Source organism: Aphis gossypii, chromosome 2 (assembly GCF_020184175.1).
Source record: "Aphis gossypii isolate Hap1 chromosome 2, ASM2018417v2, whole genome shotgun sequence".
In the NCBI taxonomy this organism is placed as follows: Eukaryota; Metazoa; Arthropoda; class Insecta; order Hemiptera; family Aphididae; genus Aphis; species Aphis gossypii.
The window spans coordinates 48,289,397-48,316,917 of NC_065531.1; the positions used below are offsets into that span (position 1 = coordinate 48,289,397).

A 27,521-nucleotide genomic window follows, 5' to 3' on the forward strand; every position below is an offset into this window, starting at 1 on the left:
TCATTGAATTTCTTAAAATCAAACTATCTCTATCATTATCAAGTCTAAAAGTCGGATCTCTAAACTTGTCAAAAAATAAAATATTCAAAAGTTATGTTTCACGTTAAACAGATAGGTATACATATTTTAAATTGTTTAATTAAATAAGAAAATACTGAAAATATCTGCTAGCCTGAGAACATTTCAACATAAAATTGATTCTTCAATATACCCAGTATTTTTTATAAGTAAATAAATTTTAAATAAATAATTTTCAAAATGTTTCGCTTATTTTAATGCTATTTATATGCATTTGAAATATTCAAATTTGTTTATTTTTTTTTTTTTTATATATAAATCGATAACATTTTTTTGGCCTAGTCAAATACTTGGAAATTTAATACAAAGTTCCTCATGTGTCTTATTGTGATTTAAAAATTATAAGAAAATTTTTTATTAACATTTGAAGTTCATATATTGACGAAAATTCGCCATAATCATGAATATTTGCAAATTATTTTGTAGGTATAATTCATAAACATTTTTGTATATTAAATAGCTAAGAGTTGAAAATGTAATACAAGATTTTCTATAATTTTGGCTTACAATAGTAATAGTTATAAATAAAAACGTAAATTTCTCCATTAGAACATTCCAGGCCATTAAAACATAAACCACCTTTTTTACCAACCACTGGAAATTCTATTCTAGGCTGACAAAGTGACAAATTATTTTCGTTCAGAATTGTTTTTCGTATACAATGATAGATTGATACTTCTCATTGGATTCAAATTTAATACATCAATTATAGTGACCTACTATTCAGCAGAGCGTTACTCACTTGACCACTCTTTTTTTTGTTTTATATTTTTAAAATGTCATTTTCATTTTATTCGAGATTTTAAGTTTGTTTCGTGACTTAAGTACTCCGTCCATTAGCTACAATGCTATTTTTTATACACCTAACTAAACATTGGGGTTCAGGTTCAGAAAATATTAGAGTATATATTTCTCACAAAGTATACTTATAGTGTTATTCATAATGTCTCCTAAATCGTTGTTCAAACTGTTTAAAGTTTTTTATCGAAGTACAATCAAAAATGAAGAGATGAAAAAATGCATACACCCGTAAAACTTAAAATACATGAAATAAAAAATGATTTTGCGATCATACACTACACAGATCAAAGTAAGAATTTTTCAACAGTTTTCAAAAAAATCGAGAAAACAAAAAAAAGTAACGGAAAAACGAGAATTTTCTCCCAAAACCGATTTTCGAACAAATTGTTTTTTTTATATGATTGTAACTCAAAAACTAATACTGTAAATACTTGGCATTTTTACCAAATCTTTATATAATAGTTATTATACATATATACACTATTAAAATTTAAATGTTCAAAATATTTTGAGGTATTTATAAACAACTGAAAATTTTGATTCTTCTAAGAATTTTTTTTTAAAGTTTTAGATTCTGAACGAAGTGATGAATGTATTGATTTTACAATGATGTGTGTTTTTTTTTTTTTTTTTTTGTGTCTGTACAGCATAACTAGTCGAAATAATGCTCCAATTTCAAAATATGGGGGGTGGTTTCCGATGTAAAAGTGAATATCCTTGGTGCATTATAGAGGTAAAAAGTTAACATTTTCCAACAGTTTTCAGAAAAATCGAGAAAAACAAAAAAAAAATGACGGAAAAACGGCAATTTTCACGCAAAACCAGTTTTCGACCAAATCAATTTTTTTTATGGTTGTAATTCAAAAACTAATCACTGAAAATACTTGAAATTTTCACCAAATGTTAATGTCAGTGGTATCCGTATATAGTTAAATTTTTAAAAAATTTTGACTTTTTTTGAGTTATTTATAGACCACTGAAATTTTCGATTTTTTTGAGAAATTTTTTTTGAATGGTCGATAAAATTTTTTTGGCCCTATCAAAATACTTGAAAATGTTATACAAAGTTCCTCATATGTTATTCTTATAGTGATTAAAAAATTATAAGAATACATAGGCACAATTTTTTTTTATTAGCATTTGAAGTTCAAATTTTGACGAAAATTCGTTAAAATTATGAATATTTGCAAATTATTTTGTAGATATAATTCATAAAAAAAGCGGGCAAGTGGGTACCGTTTTGCTGTACATTAGGGGGTGGGGTTGACCTCGGACTAGGGTAGGTTAAATTTGAATGCAATGATAGGTATCATTGTATACGAAAAACGATTCTGAACGAAGATGATCTGTCAGCCTAGGATATAATTTCCAGTGGTTGGTGAAAAAGGTGGTTTATGTTTATGGCCTGAATACACCAAAATTTAAGTTTTTTTATAATTATTGTAAGCTAAACTTATGAAAAATCTTGTATTAAATTTTCTACTCTTAGCTATCTATACAAACATTTTTATGAATTATACCTACAAAATAATTTGCAAATATTCATAATTTTGACGAATTTTCGTCAAAATTTGAACTTCAAATGCTAATAAAAAAAAAATTGTGCCTATGTATTCTGATAATTTTTTAATCACTATAAGAATAACATATGAGGAACTTTGTATAAAATTTTCAAGTATTTTGATAGGGCTAAAAAAATTTTATCGATCCTTCAAAAAAAAATTTTCAGAAAAATTGAAAATTTCAGTTGTCTATAAATACCTCAAAAAAACTCAAAATATTTTGAAAATTAAATCACGTAAAAAAAACGCGAATCTTAATAACTGGTAAAATTTTCAAGTATCTACGACTTATACTTTTTGAATAATAACAAATATTTAAAATCGTTTGAGGATAAATCGTTATCGTTACGCTATTTCGTTAAAATTTAAAATTCAAACGCACTTAAAATTTTTCCTATAATGATGCTTCGAGTTTTCTCTATAGATACTTGAAGGTAAACTTATGGAAAACTTAGTGTTGTATTTTTAATCCTTAGTTATAAACACAAAAAATTTTATGATTTTTCAACTTCAAATAATTTGCAAATATTCATGCTTTTGACGAATTTTTGTAAATATTTGAACTTCAAATGCTAATAAAAAAAAATTGTGCCTATGTATTCTTATAATTTTTTAATCACTATAAGAATAACTTATAAGGAACTTTGTTGAAAATTTCAAGTATTTTCAGTGATTAGTTTTTGAATTACAACCATAAAAAAAAATCGATTTGGTCGAAAACTGGTTTTGCGTAAAAATTCCCGTTTTTCAGTCATTTTTTTTTGGTTTTTCCCGGCGCTTTTGAAAAATATTGGAAATTTTTTACTTTTGACCCCCCAAAGTACAAACTACATTCACTTTCCTATCCGAAACAGGGTCCACTTTTTAAAATCGGAGCACTTTTACTGCTCCAAAACGTGGTGACAGACACAAAAAAAAAAAATTAAAAAAAAATTAAAAAAAAAAAACACACATCATTGTAAAATCAATACATTCATCACTTCGTTCAGAATCTAAAATGTTTGTATAGGTAGCTAAGAGTTGAAAATGTAATACAAGATTTTTCATAAGTTTAGCTTACAATAATTATAAAAGAACTTAAATTTTGGTGTATTCAGGCCATTTAAACATATATCACCTTTTTCACCAACCACTGGAAATTATATCCTAGGCTGACAAATCATCTTCGTTCAGAATCGTTTTTCGTATACAATGATACCTATCATTGCATTCAAATTTAACCTACCCTAGTCCAAGGTCAACCCCACCCCCTAATGTACAGCAGAACGGTACCCACTTGCCCGCTTTTTTTTTTTATTATAAATATCGATAAAAATTGTTTGGATTAGTCAAAATACATGAAAATTGAATACAAAGTTTCACATTAGTTAGTCTTATAGTGAATTAAAAATTAAAAGAATACATAGGTACAATTTTGTTTTATTAGCATTTGAAGTTCACAAAAATTCATTAAGTCATAAATATTTGCAAGTTATTTTGTGGTTAAATTTTATAATGAAAAATGCGTTATAAGTACCTAAGAATTGAAAATTTAATACAAGATTTTCCTTACGTTTGGCTTACAATAATTGTAAATGAACTTGAATATTGACCAATTAAAAAAATTGTATTTTATATTATATCTTATAAGTTCGAATTTTTATGAAATCAAAAATCCACTTATAAAATAACGATTTACTATGAAATAATTTTAGATTTTTGTTATACCTTGTTAAAAATTAATAGTCGTAGAAACTTGAAACATATACTAGTCAGGGACGTACACAGGGGAGTGTTTTGGGTGTTCAAACACCTCCTCGAAATATTTAGTTTTTAAATGGTTTTTTTAATACTAAAAAATTAAAATAATTAATTTACTTTGAATAAAAATAAAAATACCTTAATAGGGCTTATAAATAAAATAAAATTATACCTATTGTATATTGCCCCCTCCCCTTCGGCTGTATTTTAAGTTATATAAAATGAAATTACTTTAAAAAATATTTATAACAAATTCTTTATTTATAATTTTTTTATAATAAGTCCTCTCATTTGTTATTTTTAGATCCGTGCCTGCTAAAAGTAATAAGTAATAAGAATAACTAATATAATAATATGATATACCTAGCAATAGCTAGCAATAACAATGTAATAGGCTATGCATATAGTCGTAGTAGTTATAGTTGCTATGGTTTCCAGTTTTATGCAGGTTTATATACAAACCAAAAATACAAAATATTATATAGATTTCTGTTACCTATATAAAACTTTATATTATTTTAATTAATATTTAAGAATTGTGACTATTTTATTTTAATAAAAAATGGCTATTCCTTTATTTTCACTACAGTTAAGACATAGTATAATACCACATTTAGTTACAATGGGAAAATATGACGGATCACATCATTGTTTGACAGCAGCAACATCCGAAAATAAGGCAAGTTTGTTAAATGTTTATAATATATACACTCGTGGTCAGATGAAAATTTGTATCTTCCATATGTATATGATACCTACTTTTGCTGTGTACAGTCTACACAGCTGGTGCTGGACTCTATAGTTTATATAAAGTGAAAAAAAGGTAGTCTGTAACTAAATTTTAAATTTTATTAAAATTATTTTTTACTGTCATCCTAAGCAAGGGCGGCCGAATTGGCGGGAGGGTCATGCACTCATGCCTCTTCCGTTTTTATTGGTCAATGTTTTTTAAAAATAGTCTTTTTCTTTCAATTAAGATAATAATTGTTACTTTACAAAATACTTAACAGTTAAGAACAAAATTGTTAGGTACCTAAACATAATATATGTATATACATTTCCTTTACCTAATAACAATTTCTACAGACGTCCTTGATCCTAAAAAGTAATTACAGTTGATAGTTCTATTTTATTTTTCTTCAATGCCCTGTCATTTAAGGTTGAATAAAATATTTAAATATAAATAATAAATATAATATAATATAATATTATTTTTAAATATTTTTATATATTTTTAAATATTTTAAATATTTTAAATATTTAAAAATATTAAATATTTTAATTTAAATATTTTTATATTTTATTTTTAAACATTTTAAATATTTTATTTTTTATATTTTTATTTTTTTATAAAAATGTTGTACACATAAATTTCGAAAAAATCATTTTCATAAAATGTTTGACATAAGAAGTATAATTTTTATAAAAATCAAATTTATAAACATAATTCAAACACCCAGTGATAAATAAAATTTAAAAAATACAATACTTGTGTTATTTTAATATAATAATATCATTTAAATATATTTTATTACAGATTTTAATACATAGTCCACATAGACCAGAAAAAGATATATCTTATTTGAATATCAATCAAAAAATTACAGCCTTATTGGCAGGAAAAGCAATACCAAACGATGAAAAAGATATACTTGTAGTAGGAACAGTTGGCAGTATTTTGGCCTATAATGTAGACCTTAACAGTGATTTGTTCTTTAAAGAGGTGAGTAAGTTTTAAAAATTGTATACACACAATACACTCATATATATAAATATATTAATGCAATTCAAAAAGTTTAATTTCGTGAGACCAAAGTATTTGATTCACATGTAAAATTCAAAATGATTAGCAATTAACAATCAGTATATCAATTGTCAATTACCTACTTATATAATTGCAATTTGTCAAAGTAATAAAATGCTACATTTTTTATAATAATATTAACATAGACTAATAGGCTGTTAAATTACATAAAAACCGCAAATATTAATGGCATATACCTAACTAAATAACAGTATAAGTAGGTAGATATATGCTTATATTTAACATTAAATATTAATTTAACATAAAATTTTCCTTTAAAATTTAAATAGCTATTGAGAAAACTCGAGCGTCATTATAGGATTATGGACGTCTACGTTTACAATTTTTATGAAATCGCGTAACGATAACGATTTAATCTTTGAATGATTTTAAATATTTATTATTATTCAAAAAATATAAGTCGTAAATATTTGCAACTTTTAACAGTTGTTTAGATTGGTATTTTCTTAACATAATTTAATTTTCAAAATATTTCGCATATACCTATACATACAGGCTGGCTGTAGATAAAATCAAAATTAATAATCATTTAAAAAAAAAAAATGATAAATACTACATATTATGCATATTATATAGGTATCTAAATATTATTTATATTGCATTAAATTATAAATTTCAAACAGTAAAATTTTTACGTATAATCAAAATAATAAATAAATACAAATACAATACCTACTACACATCTACACATATATATCTAAATTTTAAATACCTATTATTAATATTGCATTAAATTAAATTTATATAGAATCAAAATTAATAATACATTAATACACATTAGTCAATGATAAGAATTTCAATAGGTACCTAATATAAAAATTACCTATAATAGTAATAAAGTTATTATAAATCGATACCCCAAAATTTATAAAAAATTTTTTTAAGTATTCTACCCTATTTAAAAGTTTTTCTTTGTACTCATTCCACGATTCATCATAAGTAAATTATATTCGTTCTTTTTCATCTTTACATCTGTAGGTTTTATTTTACCCTTTTTGAGCTCATTTATTTTTAAATATGATTCCGCTTGTATTAATTTTAAATTTCCAATAACACTAGTTAATGGAAGATGAAGTGAATAAAATTGAGAGTTAAAGTGTTTATGAAATGATTCAGCGCAATTTGTAGTGCGAAGTGCATCAGTTGGAGATTAGGCCAAATTGATGATGAAAATAGACATCCTTCAATAATATAATTATTAAATATCCAATCAGAAAATTCGAATAAATACGCCAAATTAAAATCTGGAGTTAAGTTTTATAAATGGAAACGTTGCACGATTTTTACCTGAACTGAATCGGGTAAATATGGGCTATAATTTGGGGCACAAATGGGCTACGATAAACTGGTTCAGGAGAAAGTGGGTTGCGCCGTATAGGCTATACAATATACATAGGCATTTGAAATATTCGGTTTTTTTATAAATGTCGATAAATATTTTTTAGCTAAATCAAAATACTTGACGTTTGAATACAAAGTTCCTCATGAGTTAGAAGTTTTATAATAATTCAAAAACTATAAAAATACAAATTTATAAAAAAAAATTAGCCAAGAGTTAAAAATTGAATACAAGACTTTCCATATAAGTTTGGGTTACATAAATTATCAACGAAATTGAGCGTTAGCCAATTAAAAAATTTTATCTTAAGCTTAACTTTTTACGAAACCAAAAATTCACGAGTAAAAACCGATTTAAGTATTATCAAATAATTTTAGATTTTTGTTAAAGTTGAATATTATTACTTAGTACTTATTAGTCATATGAACTCAGAACTTGAAACTTTCATCAGTTATTTAAATTGGCATTTTCTATAAGTACATGATTTAATTTTGGTGTATTCAGGCCATTAAAACATAAACCACCTTTTACAATATCCTGTGAAAAATATATATCCTACTGACAAATCATTTCCCTTCAGAATCGTTTTTCACGTACAATTTTTAATACAATATCTTTAATCGTGATTGAAATTTAACACGTCTACATTTAAGTGACCTACCTACTGTATGTCCGAGGTCCACTCAATAAATACAGTACAGCAATTGGCAAAGCATTACCACTTGACCACTATCTTTTTAATATTGTTATCAAAATCATTTTTTTTTTTACTTTTAGTAATACAATAATATTAATAATATTAATATTATATTATATTAAATTAATTTTTGTAGAAAACATCATTGTGTAGATTATGAATTATAATAAACTATAAAAGTTAAGTTCTCAATTTTTTTTTCAAATATCAATAAATAATGAACATCATAGGTAATTAAATTACGTTATTGTTTAAATATGTATTTTCATATATTTTTTGGTATTAGTTTGAACTACTTATGAAGAACTTTGCATTAAATTTACATTCCTTAATTTAACACATTTCATATTTTTTTTGATAGTAAAACACTGCAAATTTTTGTGATTTAAAAAAATTTAAACTTAAAATACCTACTTATACAAATTAATGGTGCTTATGTATTTTAAATAATGTCATGTCGATGTGATATAACCTTATGTAGGATTTTGTATTAAATTTAAGAACATTTTAATCCAATAAAAAATTGTTGACATTTAAAAAAAAAGAAAAATTTTAAATGTTAATACAAAGATTCCCAACTGGGGTGCCGCTAACTTTATTCAGGGTTCCACGAAATTATTTGAAATATATTTTTTATTATATTATTTATGCAATAATAATAAAAAATAAAAATATGTAATTAATTTTCAATATAAAAATTTGTTTTATAAAATATAATATGTGTATATACTATATACTTACAACTTACTACTTTTTTTTTTACACATATGCACTGCTAAATAAAACCGAAGTAGTCGATAGGGCGCCTCCGGATTTTTAGAAAATGACTAAAGGTGCCATGAGTCAAAAAAGGTTGGGAACCTTTGTGTTTAATAGATAACTAAAAAAAAAATATATTTTGAAAGTTGTAATATGAGTAGGAAATATAGAATTTATCAAAAACAAGTTTTACAGTTATTTGTAAACTTGTTATTCCAGATTACTTAAAATACGTTAAGAATTTTTATTTTGATCTCTTTAAAGTACAAACTCCCTACAATTTTTTACCCAATAACTACCCTAAAAGTTGATTAAAACATTTTATCAACTACTTACACACACTACCCTAACCTAACCTTATTGAATCTAAAGGAAGGAATAAGTTGATAACTTTCTTATTTATGTTATTTCTAATTTCCTAAATGGTATAATAACAATAAAAAATTTGGATTAAACAATAAATAATATTTATTATTTTATAAATGTTAGTTATAAACATAGTTATAAAAAAATACAATTTGGCAAATATTATTAATTATTTAATAAAAAATAATATGCATATAAGTATTACCATAACTAACATTCAGTAGCTAATAATGAAATTATCAACAATACAAATTAATACCTATCATAGAATAGAAAAAATATGGTAGCAAAAATGGCTGTATACATTTATGAAAAATAAATCAAATTAATGATATCTATTAGTTAAAAACTTGACATAGTTATTATAATAGTGTAATCAAGAATTTGATACACGTTCTAAATAAGTATTCCACAATGATTCTTTGTATACTTTGGCTGCTTCAGCAGGATTACTATCTTGATAAATACCTCTACCTACTACTGCAATATCAGCTCCTTTAGTTAAAATAATATCACTAGGACTTTGATATTGTTGGCCAAGATTATCATTGGAATTTTTAATATTTACACCAGGTGTAAGTTGAAGTAAGCTTGGTGATGAAATAATGTCATATGATTGGCACACTAGACCAGCCACAATATCTTTATACTCTTCAGCAATCTTCACAGTTTCTACAAATGATTATCAGTTAATAATTTAAAGACCACAATAAATTTTGTAAATTAAATTTTTTTTTATTAACCAGGGCTTATTAGAATGGTCCCTCCAAGTTTCTATTTGTGAGCAGTTGAAATGTATAATGTTACTGGTAAATTTGTTTTTTATTTAATATGCTTATTAAATAATTTTGGTTACATTATACTATGATTTTTGTGGTTATTCATCAAATAAGCCCTGGAATTAACTTACCTTTGATGTATTGTTCCGATATTAAATTTCCATTGCAACTTAATTCAGCAACAATAAACACACCCCGGCTATCTAATAAACCTGCATTTTCTTTTATCACCTCATGAATGCCTTTTAACATCATGCCACCAGAAACACTATGCACTGTTACTAGATCTGCCCATTGCACTAATTTTTTGTACTGCAATTTAACAGTATTACCAATATCTGCCATTTTTCTGTAAACATAAAAATTATTAATTAGTAATATGTTACTATCAGTGGCGCAACTAAAGGGGTGCTATGATTTAACCCCCCCCCCCCCCCAAAAAAAATTAATATCCTTTATTGATTTTAAATAATACAAGTAAAATTGTTTTTTATCACTTGGAGTTGGGAAAAAATAAATTAATATTAAAAATTATAAAAAAGTTTTCAAGTTAACTATAAATTTAGTTATAACTTATAATATTAATACATTTTTAAGAAACTATTAAGATACTAGTGGCTGGTGTATAAAATGTTGAGTAGAATAAATCATTTTTTATGATTGGCTTATATTGTTAATGATAGTGTCTTATTCATAAAAAAAAACAAATTGTTGTAAACTCAATATGTTCTTCTTTTAGTTCAGAATCTAAAATGTATTGTGATTGTAAGTAAAGAGACGGTGGGATGCCCCCATATGGGATATTTTAAGTTCATAGTTTTGTTAGGAGCTGTAGCCCCTTTAGAATTTTAACTCTAGTTGCGCCTTTGGTTACTATATTATATATTTATGACTATCATTTAAATACCTATCTTCCATTATAAGGAAGTTGTACTTTTTGGCCAAGTGTTGTAAAGTATTGATAGTAGCATCTGTGACACCATTAATGGCATCAATATGAGTTTTTAAAATACAAATATGCGGTGCTACTTTTTCAGCAATATCTAAAAGTTTGTCAGCAGTATCAACATCAACTGCTACACATAAGTTACTTTTCTTTTCTAAGCTTACATTAAAGATTTTCTGAGCTATTTTAGAAGTTTCTAATAATCCAGCTCTTTCTTTAAATTCTAGTTTTATTCTTAATGGTTTTTCTAAAAATAATAATAAAAAGTGTTAAATATTAACAATAAAATTAGGAATACCAGAGGTATAACAGGTCAGGTTAAGATAGATTTTAACACGTTCACCTGCGCTCTTATATTCCTAATCTAGTGCGACACGCCGCGTAACTGATGATAATGTTATACGCATGACGATCCATGATCGGCGGTGGCCACTGCCTAAATAAATGCCTTCAAATGAAGGAAGGCAATAGCTGCGGCGCTAATCATGGATCTTCATAAATTCTAAATATTTAGTTTCTAACTATAAAGAAGTTTTTGACTCTTTATGGATTGGCAGGAAAGTCCATGTTTTTAAGTCTAATATAAAATACATAGATACTCAATCATATAATACTAATGATAAAATAAATAAGTCTCAAAATACTAGAAGAAAATACACGAGAAACAAAAACCAACTGCAAATCAGTTTATTAAGACATTCTGAATAGCCATGCTAAATATTAAAGCAGTGTTTCTATGGCCGATTTATTTATTGGCATATCTTAATAATTTACGTACTAATGACAATCACAGATTAATGCCGATCTGTGATCAGCAGCGACGGTGAACGTGTTAAATATTTAACTAAACAACATAAGTTTGTTAGAATTTATCTTGATAAGTTAATGAAAAATGCATTATTCAATGTTAAAATTATTATAAAGATATAAAGCAGATATTACACATTAGATTAATATGTTATCTACATAATAATACATTATAATGTAATGAGAAACAAATACTTTTTGACTATTTTTTTTAGTATTAAATTAATGATAAATATTATTTAAAATTTTTTTAATTGTCTCCCATATCTAATTAATGCAGAAGTCATGTTTGAGGGTATTCTACGCTCGCATGTGTCATCTTTGTCTTACAAACATGTAATAACATAAAAATTTGTATTCAGAATAACCAATTGTGTATTACTAGTTTTAATATTGGAGCATATTGACCTATTATCAAACTTAAAGGTAAAAATAATATTTTTCTTTCATCACTTTTTTATGATTTTAATTTTTAAGCAAATAATGAGTATATATATTTAAATATAAAAATGCTCATAACTTAAAAATTAAAATGTAAAAAATAAACGACAGATAATAAAAAATGTTATTACCTTTAAATTGATTGTAGGAAATTTAACTTTAATGCTAAAGCTAACAATCAAAATGTAGTTCTATAGAATGCAAATTTATTATGTTATATATAAAATGGAGACAACACATACGGGTGCAGTTTCTTCTTAAGCTAACAGAACTTTACAAAATAAAATTTGTTTTTCAGTAACTATTGTTGATACAATACAATATAAAATAAAGCAAATATGGTATTATTTTCTCTTCATATAATAAGTTTTAATAAATAAAAATATGACAATACTGTTCAAAGGTATAATTATTTATTACCTTTTTATCTCACATTCTAAATAACATAAAAAAAATTCAGGTCCCTCAAATCTCAATATGTATCATAATAAACTATGAAATTTAAAATAAAAATATTTGTAGATAACATATTAACCCAGTGTCCAAATTTAATTATTACCACATTCTTTTACAGGTTGAATTTGATTACTTATGACATAATCTAAAACACTTTGATATACTTCATCACTTATTTTTCCTGCTTCTTTAAGTATTGTTACAATCTAAACATAAATTATATATTATTAAATTAATATTTATTTTATAAACTAAAATCAATTATTTAATTAATTTTTTTTTTTTAATTAAAATCTATTTATATGCACTTATTATACAATTTAAAATATAAATTTGTTTTAAAATTTACTTCTGTAATGTTGAACAAACTTTTGATCTTTAGTCCTCTTTCACTTAAACGCCGCATGCCTCCTTGTTGCCTATCTACTAAAACAATAACATTTGATACATTTAAATTGCTTTTTTCCAAATCCTAAAAAAAAAAAAGTATTTTAGTTAATGAAGTACCAAATATTAAATAACAAATAGTGTATTACTTTATAATTTATAATAAGATCATTTTAGTTATCATCTAACTTCACCACCATACTATATAAAGTATTTTATCCTGCCATTGGGTGTGATGGTTAATTGTACTATATTTTCTATACATTGTATTAAAACTTTTAAATAAAAATAAATAGTAGTATCAAAGTCGCCCACAAAGAGGGGCCAGTGAGTTCAATGGCATCTACTGACATTTTTTAATAAAATAAAAATATCATTATGCACATGAGATTCATAACTTTATTTTATAAAATTTCGGCGTTCATAAAAGCATGTATTAGTACCTACAGCACAAATAATATTTTTGATCATCTTAATTCTATCAAAATAACATAATGTTGTTGCGAGTAGGTAGGTGAATATATAACATGCATTTAATTTTGCACACACTGAGCTGATTTTTTGTGGGCGCCCCTGAGTAGCATAGGTAATAATTAATTGCAGGAAATATTTTATTAAAAGAAATTTCTATTAATATTTTAAGACATGCTAATTAGTTTGTAAGAACGATATCAACTTTAAATTACAATACAGCAACAACCTAACAACTTATATGATTAATAAAATATAATATCAAAATTATAAAAAGTATTTACCTTTTTCTAAAAAAAGATCATAATATAAACAAGACTACAGATAATAAAATATTATAAAGAAGCAAACAAATATTGATCATTATCAAAATTTTAGATTTTGGAATAAAGACTGCTAATATATGATTGCTTAGAGACAGGGTGATCAATTTTATATGGGTTGGTAGTAGGGAAATATCAAATAAATAATAAAAACAAAATATAATATTAAGATATTTCAATTCAAGACTATAATACTCACAGTTACTGTTTCTAATATACTAGCACCACTCGTAATTACATCTTCAATGACAATTACATCATCACCACAAGAATATTCACCATCAATTAATTTTTTTGTACCATATGTTTTTTGTTCTTTTCTGCGAATTAACATTGGTAAATTGGTATCTATAGATACTACAGTAGCTATAGGTAAAGCTGTATAAGGCACACCACATAAACGAACTTGATTTTTAGAGTCTGCATCATCTTTGAGGATGATAGTTGATACTAGTGTACAAACTTGTTTCTAGAAAAATGTTGTAAAGTTGCTAAGAAGATACAAATAACTAGTGACGACACTACACATTATAACCTCAAGTATTATCACTGATACAAACATGTAACATTTTTTGCAATTTTGCAGAATTGTAGAATCAATTTTAAATAGTTAACTTCCTGTGACCCGAAAAAAATTGGTTCTTTCAAGCATTTTCATGCGATACCCTACTATCATGACCAATTTCACTATAGCAAGATGTCACATGAAGATGCGCAGAATCGACATGTTCTCTCGGTAGACAGAGTATATTTTAATTTCAGAGTGAAATGACCAATTATCAAATCTTAAGGTTTTACTAAACTTTATTTTATAAGCGAATTATTAACATTTTTTAATTGAAATATTATATTTATTCATAGCTCATGTAAAATTAGAAATATAATAAATATCAAGATACAAAGAAAAATAATGGCATAACCTTTAACTTTTAAGTTTGTTTTAATTGGTCAATTTTCATTCTAATATTAAAGCTAAACACGGAATTGGTTACTGCTAAATGTAAATGTTCTTGATTGTTTATAAGACAGATACAACATGCGTGTATAACGTTGTCTTAAACAAAAATCAGTTAAACTTACTAGGATTTTTGGGTACGACACAATGACTCTTATATCCAAATAATATTTTGACAATTCACCAGATTTTAATTGAAAAGAGCCAAATTTAAATGCGTTTATATCATAAAGATTAACAATTAAAGAACGACGATCGATATCCATCCTTAAAAATCAAAATTTAAAAATTAGTTTTTAAATGGAAAAATTCTCAACTTGTGATTCTCAAACACGTGTAACAAGGATTACGGAGTACACTATACAGGCAATAGGCCAAACTACAAAAGCGTGTATACAGTGCATACGAGTCACGACGTCAATGCATAAGATTGCAGAAAAAAAAACCGGTTCAACGATTTAAAAACAAATAGCAATAGGTAGCCCACTTCACTTTACCTTACAAGGCCTTGGATTTAAAGACTTTAGATAACACTATCAAAAGTATAAGGCATAGATTAAATTATTACATATTATTATGTCGATAGCGCTATGAAATTTTCAATTATTTAATATTGAATTTTTTTTTTATTAATCCTAAATTAGGATGTTCATGTTTTAATCTAGATAAATTTTATTTTAAAAGAATGTAAACATTCAAGTTACTTTAGAACTAATATCTTTTAGTTTTAGAGAATTTTCACTATAATTGTATTGTCTATTTGAAACGTATTTCAAAATGAAAATAATTAGGTATCTATTAAGACTGAAGACACACGGTGTGTTTAAAATGGAAACCAAATTATTAGTTCTTTAATGAATGTCGAAAGACAGTAAATCGAGCCTCGAATACTAAACTATTGAAGTAAAGACTAAAGACAGGACGCAATAAAATTTGGAATCTTCCGATTAATCCGAAATGCCCAAAATACGACTGAACTGGCTATAAATCCGATACCTATGCACTGCGAGGTGTACAGAAATTTACTTCATAGATAGCATTGTTTCATTATATTTTCATTGGTGAGTATTATTGCGAAAAATTTTAAAATATACCTACATTGAAATATTCTAAATATTTTTAAAGACCAATTTGTTATGTATTTACATTTTATACTACAAATCTATTCCACTGTACTGCGATTTTTTCTATTTTGTAAAACGTACATACAGCTATTACAGTACTCTAGGAGTGTTTATAATTGAAACAAAATACAGTAGTGTCGCTAATCCGGACTAGATGGGACCAAATTCTATCCGGATTAAATTGAATGACGTTTTTTTTTCTTACTAATAAATATTTTTCAAAAAACACCTTATGTATTTATACAAATTAAAAATATATTGATTTACAATTTTACATTACACATTATTGTTGTTATTAATCGAAACGATAATATTATTTTTATCATGGGTACCTATTCTCGAATGGTAATCGGACAATTTATTTCCTCCCAGATATTTTCCATCGACTGTTTTTGGTGTAGTAGAACATTTCCCCCCAATTTTTTTAAAGTTTATTATTTATTAAGAAATTATTATTTTTTTAATAAAATATAATTTATTTTTCATAAATATAATCAATTATACTATAATTAACTTTATAAATTTATACTATAAATTTCATTTTTTTTTTCATAAATATAATAAAAATTGTAAAGTAAAACGTAAAAACAATTTTTATTTTAAATCTTATTCATTTTAAAAATTACGAGTTACAATCACTAAACCACTACTAAATGACTACAACTGTTTTGAACAATTTTTATACATAAGTACAAAACCTTCACTCATGACGATATAAGATAGTAGAAATATTTTATCTTAATAGTCTAAACCAAATAATTAAAATAGTTTTTGACAACCCAGCAATTGATAGACATTTAGATACAATTTTAGATTTCAATGTTACTAGCGAATAATACAGTAAGCTAGTACTATTATTTTATTGTTTCAAGTAGTTGAATTAATCAAAAATATACATCTACTATAATAGATAATTATAGTATAATTGATTATATTTATGAAAAAAAAAATTATATTTTATTACAAAAAAAAAAAAAGTTCTTATTAAATAATGAACTTAAAAAAAAAATGGGGGAAAATGACCTACTACACCAAAAACAGTCGGGGGGGGGGGGGAATTGTCCGCCATTCTCTCGAATATATACATTATAGGTACATGAGTAAAAGTACGAAATATAAATTGTCCGGATTAGCGAGACTATTGAAAATATTTGTAATAAATTGATTAATTAAGAGCAGGCAGGTACATAGGGGGGTGTTTTGGGTGTTCAAACACCCCTGAAATATTTGGTTTTTGTATACAGTTATTTACTTATTCTATTTAAATGTTAATTTACGTATTATACTTTAATAGACAGGTATAATATTACATTATATTTGTGAAAATTTAACACCTACAAATTAAAATAATTATAAACGTTGTATGTTTGTTATAAAAAGTTCTACTTTTCAATACTTAACTGATTTTCAAAAACACCCCCAAAATTGTTTTCTGTGTTCGTCACTGATTAAGAAGCGAATTACATTTTAAAACTACAATTTTTATTGTCACCGATCTTGGACCGATAAAATGAAATGACATCAGTTGTATAAAAAAATTTTATACCCGGTAAAAGTAGGTACCTAGTTTAAAGATGAACATTATACATTTATAAATTAATAATGTGTAATATTATTTTTTTTTTTTATTGTAGTTTAGAATTATGTTATTAAATTATACATATTTTATTATATAGGTATTTTATGTTCATGGCTTTTTTTCCATTAGCTTAAGAGAGCTTATACATACCAATAACGTCTGGAACAAGGATACCCCACTCCCTAGATCCGCCACTAGGTCTATTTATTATTAGCATGTTACATTAGTGACCGATTAGGTATTTTTCTTGGTTGAAAAATTGATATGTGAGATGTGTATACTGTGTATACTGTATAGCCAATTCTAGCTCTAGTAATGATAAAATAATATAATTAAAAACATGAGTAATGCTCTGCTATATAGTAGGTGTCGAGTGAATCACTGAATTTATTCAATTTCAATTAAACTATGTATTAATTATTGTATATTTATATGTGAAAAATAGTTCTAAGCAGAGTTTATCTGTCAATCTAAGTCATTAAGTGGATATACGTATTTTATGATATGTTTTTAGATATAATTGCTATTAAAGTAATTTATTTTACTGTTGGTTGACTTAATTATTTTCCTAAGACATAGCATTTATTTAATTATTATAATGATATATATTTATATTAAGTTATGTTATTTTTTAAGAACCAACTCATTACTGATTATTGTTGTTAACTTTTTAGTCATTATCACCTAACGACCTACACTGTAAAACAATATATATAAGTTCATCATATGTGTCTTAAAATTAATCTACTTATTATGAAAATGTTATTACCTACGTAAAGTAAAATTCATAATCTATACGTAAAAGTTTTTATCCCTACAAATAATATTTTTAAATTATAAATAATAAATAAGTATGATTATTCATTATTTCTAAATTTTTTGGTTTTAGTATGAACTACAGTGAAACATCGATAAGTCGAAATAATTTCCGTTCTCTTGCGTATACCTCGATTACTCGAAATAAAAACTATAGATAACCCAAATTAATCGATGAATGCAAAAACGTCATGAGTCGAGTCAATGATTTAAAACTTTTGGATAATTGATAAAAACTGTATACTATAAATAATTTTGAAAAAAAATTAATTTAAGAATAAATACTTATTAAAATAGGTATATCATTTACTGGTTATAACGTTTTTACACTCAGGCATAGAAAGAATTAGAAACACGTCATGACTAGTATACGTTTTTACTAATATCTCAATTTCATAAAATATGTGACTCATCGATTAAAATATTCTGTGTTCCAAATATAGACGGATAATGACGGATAATTATAATCATTTGTCTAACCTGTTTGTGCTTTTCAATAATTAAACCTAATCGCTTTTATTTTGTTTATTATCGTATTTTTTATTCTGTTTATGTCACTATACATTCGGTATTGACTACTATTGTTAGTTGCAATCGATCGGTTCACGTGTACGGTGGTATTGGTATCGAATGTAAAAATTATTAATTATATGATCACATTTTTTATCATAATTTTTAGTAATAATTGTAAAATAATAATAATAACAACATTATACAATTTAATTATATGTATATAATAAATAATAATTAAAAACTATAATACGTACATACATTTAAAAAACTCTAAGTCAAAACTTTTCCTAAAACCATGATGATTCGAAAACCTCAGGAAGTCAAAAAATTACATATCCCTTGAAATTCAAATTATAGAGGTTCCACTGTAATTATAAGGAACATTATATTTACAAACCTAAACTGCAAGAATTGAAGATTTTTATCATTTCTCTATACCGAAATAATTTGAAAATGTTTGTGACGTTCGCGGGTTTTGTCAAAATTTAAACTTCAAACATAACTGTAATTGTAAATAATGTTTCACTTGTCGCATATAATTATTTTAAAAGTAACAATAAAAACTTTAGGTAGATACTTATATCGACAATTCTATTGAAAATGTGAGAATAGTGTTTTCAAGATTTCACAATAAAAACAGGGGAAAGTAAGTGATCGCTTGAATCATGATTGTATGCACTATGCAGTATGTGTTGACTGTTGAGTACCTGTACTGGCTATTCAGATATACCTACTTATAAATGTAAGTACTTATCGTTATTTAATACATTTCAGTGTAATGTATATCACATAGGCAAAAATAGGAGACTTTGGGGGGGATAAGCCCTCAAAAATGGTTTAAAATATAATGTTATATTATACCTGGGATTATTTTAGGCTCATATATATATGTTAATAAATATTAGCCCCCCTGAAATTTTAATGGGTTTTCGACTATGCGTGAATATTAAATTTTAATTAATTAATAAATTCAGCGCATACGAATTGCGTTCCTAAATGATATTTTGTCCGAGTTGCGTCCGTGGTTTTTCCACGACATATCCAAGTTATAGCTTAAAAATATAGCTTCAATTAAAGCTTAATAATATTATAAAATAGGTTAACAGCTGTTATGTATTTTGTATACAATGCAATATTTAGGTACTATATTTTAATTTTATGTATCGTAATTTTGAAAAATATGATAATAATAATGGTTATAAAATAACAGTTCATAACCAAAAATTAAGATTTTTTGAGTTAATTAGTCTTTATAGTAATTAGTAATTGAATAATGATTCTAATAATAATTATGTATACATTGTATAAACCTTGTAATACTAGGGATTAATGATCGTAAATCCTTCACCAACCATTTATATATTTTTATACTTAAGTATTAAAATAATAAAAATGTATTTTATCAAATGAGAAGAGTTGTATTATATATATTATGTAAAGCTATCTTTTAGCTTATGTGATTAAATTTTCGCGATCAAATTACTTCTTATACGAAGCATTGACGCTAATTAGAATTTCTTCAGCAACCAAATAACGTATATATATAATTTAACATATATGTTTTAATGTTAAATTTGTTATAATAATACAAACTTAATTATTTTTGTAATTTAGTTATTGTAATTATGCGTTATAATTTGTATTAGGTGTACCATTATAATAATCATTTTAATGTACATATGTTATATGTGTTATGGATTTTCAGATACCTGATGGTGTTACAGCAATTGCTATTGGTAAACTTAATTTTATGAAAGATCCAGCAATTATTATTGGTGGTAATTGTTCGATTCAAGCATTTGATTGCAAAGGTAATGAAATATTGTGGACGGTAACTGGTGACAATGTCAGATCTATTATTGTTATGGATATAGACTTGGATGGATCTAACGAGGTTAATATAACTAATTTATATTTTCAATTTGTACTAGCATATTGATAAAATATATAAACAAACACAAATAACAATACTACCTACCTACTATAATGGACTATGATTATACTTATGAAACCATAATTATATGTCTATATAATAGCCAATAAAAATATAGAGCTGTATTAATTTGTAGTAAATACTGAGATGCATTTATATGTATTTATTTTTTATTGAAAAATATAACTATGGGTTTAGTTAAAAGTTAAAATTATTAATTTGAATTTAAAACTTAATTTGTACATTTTGAAGATAAATGTTCTTTATTTTACTGCAATACCCTATTAATTCTCTCGATTAGATGAAGACATGAAGTTAAAACAAGGTCTAGTGCTGTAACCAGGACTGGATTTAATACTATCCAAGATTCAGCTCCATATAATGCCACACTCCATACAAGTGTTTTAATTAATGTTTTTCTAATGTTTATATTTATTGTATTTATGGTTAGGAGTTTCTTCTTTTTGAAAAAAGTTTGTTTCGCTTGTGCTATTCTACATTATTCTACATCTTATATCTGTAGTATTTTTCCAGTCGATTGTAACTCTAGTTCCGAGGTATGTGTAACTATTTACGTTTTCCAACTTGATACCATCCATGATTATGTTTGTGTCTACTTGTTGTCTACTGCCAACTAGTATCTTTGTCTTTGTCTTATTAATATTCATATTGTACTCTTGTTATTTAAGCGTCTTATTCATTTTTTGAAGCATTCTTTCTAGGTTTTCTTCACTATCTACTATCATAGCAATATCATCTTCGAATCGAAGCATCTGGACTAGCATCCCATCAATACTGATCCCTCCTATATCTTCTTCTATCAGATCTTTTGGCGCTTCTTCAATGTATAAGCATTGATTAAATATTTAATAGGTATAAGTTAAATAAAGTAGGTGATAAATTACACCCTTATGGCCTTATCTTACCCCTTTTTGAATTTTCGTTTCTTCGTATGTGTCGTATTTGCCTTTTATCACAACTTTTTCATTTATATAATATTTAACTTCTGTATCAGTCATATGTCTTTAAAGTCGATACCTTCCTTATCCATAATATGAAAAAGTTTTTTTCCATCTAACATTGTTGAATACCTTTTCCAAGTCTTTTAAGGCAATATATATGGGTTTATTTATTCTGAAATTTGTTCTAAACCCAAATTCAAAATTGATCTTCTGTTAAAATATTTTCTATTTTATTTTATTTCGGTTTATGTACTATTTTTGTTAAAATTGTGAACATTTATCATAATTATGATTGTATCATTACAAAGTGAAACTTAACTATATAATTTATTATTTGTATGTACTATAAAAATTAAATAAATTTGTTATGTTTCAGTTACTTGTAGGTTCTGACGATTATGAAATTAGAGAATTTAAAGATGATATAATTGTAAATGAAATATCTGAAACTTCATCCATTTGTTCATTAATTAGTTTTTCGATTGGAAGATTTGCATATGCATTAGATAATGGAACTGTTGGTGTATACGATAAATTTCGGCGTGTTTGGAGAGTTAAGGTAAAAATAATTAGTATCTACCAAACATATTGTATACATTTTTTCATAAACAATAGACATTATGTGATGAAGACTTATAGTTTTGTATAAAATTGAATACGATTAATTATAAATTTAGTATGATTAAAAAAATAATTTTACCTAATTATAAATGAAATAATTTTTAGTCAAAAAGTTCAGTGAATTTCCTCGAAAAATATGATTTAGATGGAGATGGAAAAGAAGAATTAATAACTGGATGGTCCAATGGAAAAATAGATGCACGCAACTCTATAACTGGAGAAGTAATTTTCAGAGACGTGTTATCTAATAGCATTGCTGGTGTAGTTGTTGGAGATTATATAAGAGCCGGGAAATGCCAATTGATAGTAGTTTCGATTACTGGCGAAGGTATGCTTTAAGCCTCGCTAATATGAAATAATTAATGTATTATAATTTTATATTAATTTTCCTATAATCTAAATATTAAATAACACATGGTTTTCTAGTTCGAGGATACGATAATACAAGTTTAAAGGTAGAGTCCGGTGTTCAAACAAATGTTATTCATGATCTTTTGCAAAAAAGACAAATACTCATGTCAGAATTAAATAACTATACTAAAGCATCTAATGAAGGTCAGGGAATTCCAGTAAGATTTCGTCTTATTACCTTACTATTTTATATGAAATATATATTAATAATAATATTATTATTATATTATATCATATATATTTTATTTATTTAATAATTTAAATTAATTTATATTATTATCATTGTGACATTGTTGTTAAGGGAGACACTCGGCTCATTACTGAAATATCGGTTTCAGAAAAAACTATCGTATGTCTATCTTGAATTTTAATCGTATAGTTTCATGTTTAGTGTAATTACATTGTTCACAAGATAATCGTTTGTATAGGAACCGTGCGTATTACTTACGTTGTCAACTAACAATTCAATGATTTTAAAAGCAGTCACAATATTTGCCGAAGGTATTTTTGAAGATGAAACCCATGTCGTACATCCTGATAGAGAATGTACTTCATCTGAATTGAAAATTGCTTTATTACCTCCGAAAGATATACTCCTGGACATTCATATTCGAGTAAGTTCGTTTAATATATTATATAGTTAAAATTTTACAAAAGTCAAAAAAGTTTCTTTAGTATAACTTACTTTAAATTTAAATAAAAAACACTCTTAACTATAAAATTCTTCAAAAATTCAGGCCATAGAATTTCAAAAAATGTATAAAAAATAAGAATATAATATGTTTATTGTTTATATGTATACATTTCTAGCTTACAGCAGTAAAACATAGTTTAAACTATAAATTATACATTATTGCAGTTGAAATATTGTTATTAAATAATCTTTGGAGAAATTCCTTTTTGAAATATAATTTTAAGAAATTGATAAAAAAATACTAAAAAAATTCGATAAATAATTAATAATTCATTGTAAATTATTGCTGTAATGTTTGAAAATATATTGTTTATAAAAAATTAGTATTAAAATATTTTTATATTGATTTTGAAAAATTGTTTGAAATATTACCTATACTGTTAATTTCGGCAATAGCCCTGTAAATTCTTACTAAATGTGCTATATATTGACATTATCAAAAATGTAAAAATTACAAAAATAGCAAAATTCTATTATGAGCAGGACTATCGCAACAGTTGCGATAAGTAAAAATCGTTTTTACCTATTGTATAATAATTTTGAAAGTTTGACATTGAATAAATTTCCTTTTTAAATTTTAAATTCGTATACTTTCCATGAAAAGTATGAATTTCCAAATAAGGAAAACATCATTACATTTTTTTTATTTTGTTTTTGACGAATAAATTAAAAAATAATAATAAATCTATTAGGTACATTTTTAAGATCAATATAAGTAAATTTAAAATCAATAACTATTTTTTAATTTGTTTTAGGCTTTTGTTGGATCATGCGTGGATAATGATCAATTTCACGTTTTTGAACTTACCCGACAATTACCAAAATTTTCAATGTATTTATTAGTTTCTTTTCCAGAAATTGAAGATATTCCCGAAAGTTTTGTCAAATTTCGTTTAGTTGAAAGAGTTCAAAGAGTAAGAATATATTTATAAATTTTGTTTGAATCGCAAATAATTTTAATTTATTTTTACAAGCTGGATTTATGGCTAAGTCAAAATTTTATTGTGCCTCAAAAAACTCCTGTTAAAACCAATGGTCAAGACTTTTGGAAAGTAGCAATAAGTTCGTTAAGAGATTCTTCTCTTACATGTGTGACATTTGAAAAAGAAGTGATGTCGATATACTCAGTGAATTTAAGCCTTACAGCCGATATTGTACAAACTCTAGCATCATATCTTAACCTCGATCAAATTGATGTGAGTTTAGATTAATGTTACGATATATATTTATTAATTGTTTTAAAATATAGTCTATAGCAGAATTTCCCAAAGTTCTCGATGATTTATGGGAAAGTATACAAAGTGTTAAGACTCTCCAGCAAAATGCAGTTAAATTAAATGCTTCAATAGCCGATAGTTCAACTTTGTTGAAAAATCTTATTGTTCAAGCAGAAGACTTTCGACTTTTAGATGACACGTAAGAGAAATAGGTTTTTTAAAATGTATTTCTTAAATTGTTTGAGATTTTTATTAAGGTCTAATATGGAAAAATGTCTGAACGATATATTTCATATCGATAAACAAATGATTCAAAATCATCAAGTTACATGTGAAAATCATGATCAATTATTAGTTACACTGAAAAAAATAAATAATATTATACAGAATGCTTCTCGACTTAGAGGTTAGTGGTAATTGGTTAAAAAAAAATACATAGATAATAAATAATATACATAAATTATATACCTATAGTGTACCTACTCCCGATTATCCGTTGTCTTCCGCGGAATCATATATTATCTACATACGTATTATGCTCATAGATAATAAAGTATACAAAAAAATATAAATCCTTACATTATACATCATTATCGGTTTAATTGGGTAGTGATAGTCAATTACTCGATAACGACGTAAAATACAATACGCTTGCTTAATATTAATACTTTTTGGTAATTTTTGAAACGTTTAATGAAAAAAAACATTATTCGCGGATTATCCATGCAATTCGCTTATCCGTGGATGCCCTGCCACCCTATTCCGTGGATCATCGAAAGTACACTGTATAGGTGTATAATATATTATATTATATACTTATAAACTGTTATAGTATAAGCATATTAAGTATTTAGTATACTATAAATAAAGTTAGATTAACATATCATATTACACTAGAATAGGTGCATCCGTTCATATAGGTATGTTTATAATTTAAATATTTCTGACTCTCGGTTTTTTGGATTTCGTTATAATATTGCACTTGAACAACTTTAAAAATTAAATTTACGAGAAACGAGAACCGATAAAATCTATATAAAATTATCAAATCAACTTTACAATATAAATTTGTTTATTCTTATCATCTATGTTTATTTGTATCGTCTATTAATATATATAACTATATATTTAGAAATTACTATTTACTAACACTAACGTGATTATAATATTTTAAAATATAATAATAAGTCAAATTAAAAGTTACAAAATAAATACAATCTTATTTTGTCATGTTATTTTAGTAAACAATAACAGAACAGATACAATAACTTCTTATCGACAAGCTGTGGCTTCAGAAAATATGACAGTTTTAAAAAAATTAATAGAAACTGGAAATAAATAAGTGTTAATTTAATTTAAAACTAAAGAGTCTCGACGACATTTACAATGGCATAATTGGATTTTTTTTTTTAGTTGTAATTTTTTTTTTTTTTTTTTTTGATAATCTGTATTAACTAATGACTATATTAAAATTAAGAACTACCTACATATTATGTTAAAATAAAAGTTAAAATGATAATTTTTTTATTGTTTTGTGTTCATTATTACAATTCTGTGTGTTGGGAAGGAAATTTTTTCTGTATGGCAAGGTATAGAGTTCTGAATGAATATAATGCCATTGCCACAATTAAAACAAAACTAGTAACAAATACAGCTGACATTACTGTGTCGCTGATAAGATTTTTTTTTTTGCCAATCTTTTGAAACGCAGAGGTACATCCATCTCCAGACTTCTCTTTCAGACGAATTAAATCTCGCATCATTTTTATTTGTTCGATTTTCTCCTCAGCACCTGAGAACAAAAATAATAATATTGACATACGTGGTTTAATTAAGTAAGCTAAACAAATATTTAGTATCTACAAAATTTGATCCACGTGAGTATGATGTTATATACTTATATTTGAAGATAATTAGAGTAGGTAATTAGACAATTAAATAGATCTTATTAACCCTTATACCTACACTCGTTTTATGTTTTTTAATAATTACACGCACGATGTATTTTATGCACCAATTCGGTTTAGGTTTACAGAAATCAATGGGATAATATGATATACCTAGTACCTATTGTTTTTGTGTAATATATAATTGCTATATTTATTTATAAAATAATAAAATGTTACTTAATTTTGTTTAAAATTGAATCATAAAATATTATACCTACATTATTTTATGTTCTTATGTATAAAGTAGATAATTTATTTAATGAACAACTTCTTTGTGAAAGTTTATTTATAGGTAGTTTATAGTTTATACCTACTATATTATAATATCATATTATCTTATTGATCTACATTCTACATATATATTATTATATATTTATATATTTATAATATATTGATACCTATTATAAAGTATTATTTTAGTATTATATTATATATTATAAATTATAATATAAAATATGTGATAATAATTGTAATAATATTTATTTATTATACATAAAACTAGGTAGGAATACAAAATAAAATATAATATACTATTAATATATTATAAAACCAAACGATTAAGAAAATGAATGTACTAATAAGTTAAAAGTTAAAACTAAGTATTTAAAATTATAAATATTTTTTTATTTATTTCCTACATTATTTGGAAAGTGGTTACACTATTGTAACATATTAATATGTATATAATATATACTGTTGTTTTTACAACCTGCTACTTTATTTTATTTTTCAAAACTAATTATTATAAAATGTTTAGTGATTATTGATTATTTATTAGAAATAATAAAATTAATAGAAAAAACAATATTTCAACAACAAATTTAATTACAAACGTAATATTGATAAATATAAGTAGTAGCTGTGATGCTTTCCACACCCAAAACCATATACAGACATGGAAATCACGTGATATTTAATGGATCTTAAAAAATGGCTACATAATACACAAAAAATGTGTAGTTAGGTATAG

General features: G+C 25.0%; 3 protein-coding genes across 11 annotated transcripts in view; 1 reads left to right on the plus strand and 2 right to left on the minus strand.

The window, feature by feature from the left end:
* On the plus strand, positions 1-26,121 carry LOC114120487 (Bardet-Biedl syndrome 2 protein homolog). 8 transcript variants are annotated; one of them, XM_050199084.1, is made up of 14 exons: positions 1-115; positions 4,771-4,860; positions 5,719-5,904; positions 20,470-20,658; positions 22,036-22,218; positions 22,386-22,608; positions 22,707-22,849; positions 22,993-23,040; positions 23,120-23,305; positions 24,141-24,299; positions 24,360-24,581; positions 24,635-24,801; positions 24,860-25,008; positions 25,844-26,121. In XM_050199084.1, exons 2-14 carry the CDS (start codon positions 4,804-4,806, stop codon positions 25,942-25,944), a joined length of 2,013 nt encoding a protein of 670 aa, XP_050055041.1. In that variant the 5' UTR covers positions 1-115; positions 4,771-4,803; the 3' UTR covers positions 25,945-26,121. The 8 variants fall into 8 exon arrangements, with proteins under 8 accessions (XP_050055041.1, XP_050055042.1, XP_027838206.2 ...); XM_050199085.1 differs by lacking the exon at positions 1-115 and adding an exon at positions 128-227; XM_027982405.2 differs by lacking the exon at positions 1-115 and having other exon boundaries at positions 4,657-4,860.
* On the minus strand, positions 9,252-15,244 carry LOC114120488 (uridine 5'-monophosphate synthase). 2 transcript variants are annotated; one of them, XM_027982410.2, is made up of 7 exons: positions 14,858-15,244; positions 13,977-14,246; positions 12,946-13,068; positions 12,700-12,802; positions 10,854-11,139; positions 10,078-10,295; positions 9,252-9,839 (listed from the first exon to the last, which is right to left on the minus strand). In XM_027982410.2, the coding sequence occupies exons 1-7, from the start codon at positions 14,996-14,998 to the stop codon at positions 9,544-9,546; spliced, it is 1,437 nt and encodes a 478-aa protein (XP_027838211.2). In that variant the 5' UTR covers positions 14,999-15,244; the 3' UTR covers positions 9,252-9,543. The 2 variants fall into 2 exon arrangements, with proteins under 2 accessions (XP_027838211.2, XP_050055045.1); XM_050199088.1 differs by lacking the exon at positions 13,977-14,246.
* LOC114120489 (uncharacterized) overlaps positions 26,109-27,521 on the minus strand; it is a 2,782-nt gene continuing 1,369 nt past the window's right edge. Inside the window, exon 2 of the mRNA XM_027982411.2 lies at positions 26,109-26,394. Coding sequence (XP_027838212.1) covers positions 26,147-26,394 — 248 coding nt within the window. The 3' untranslated portion in view covers positions 26,109-26,146. The remainder of the gene's footprint in view (positions 26,395-27,521) is intronic.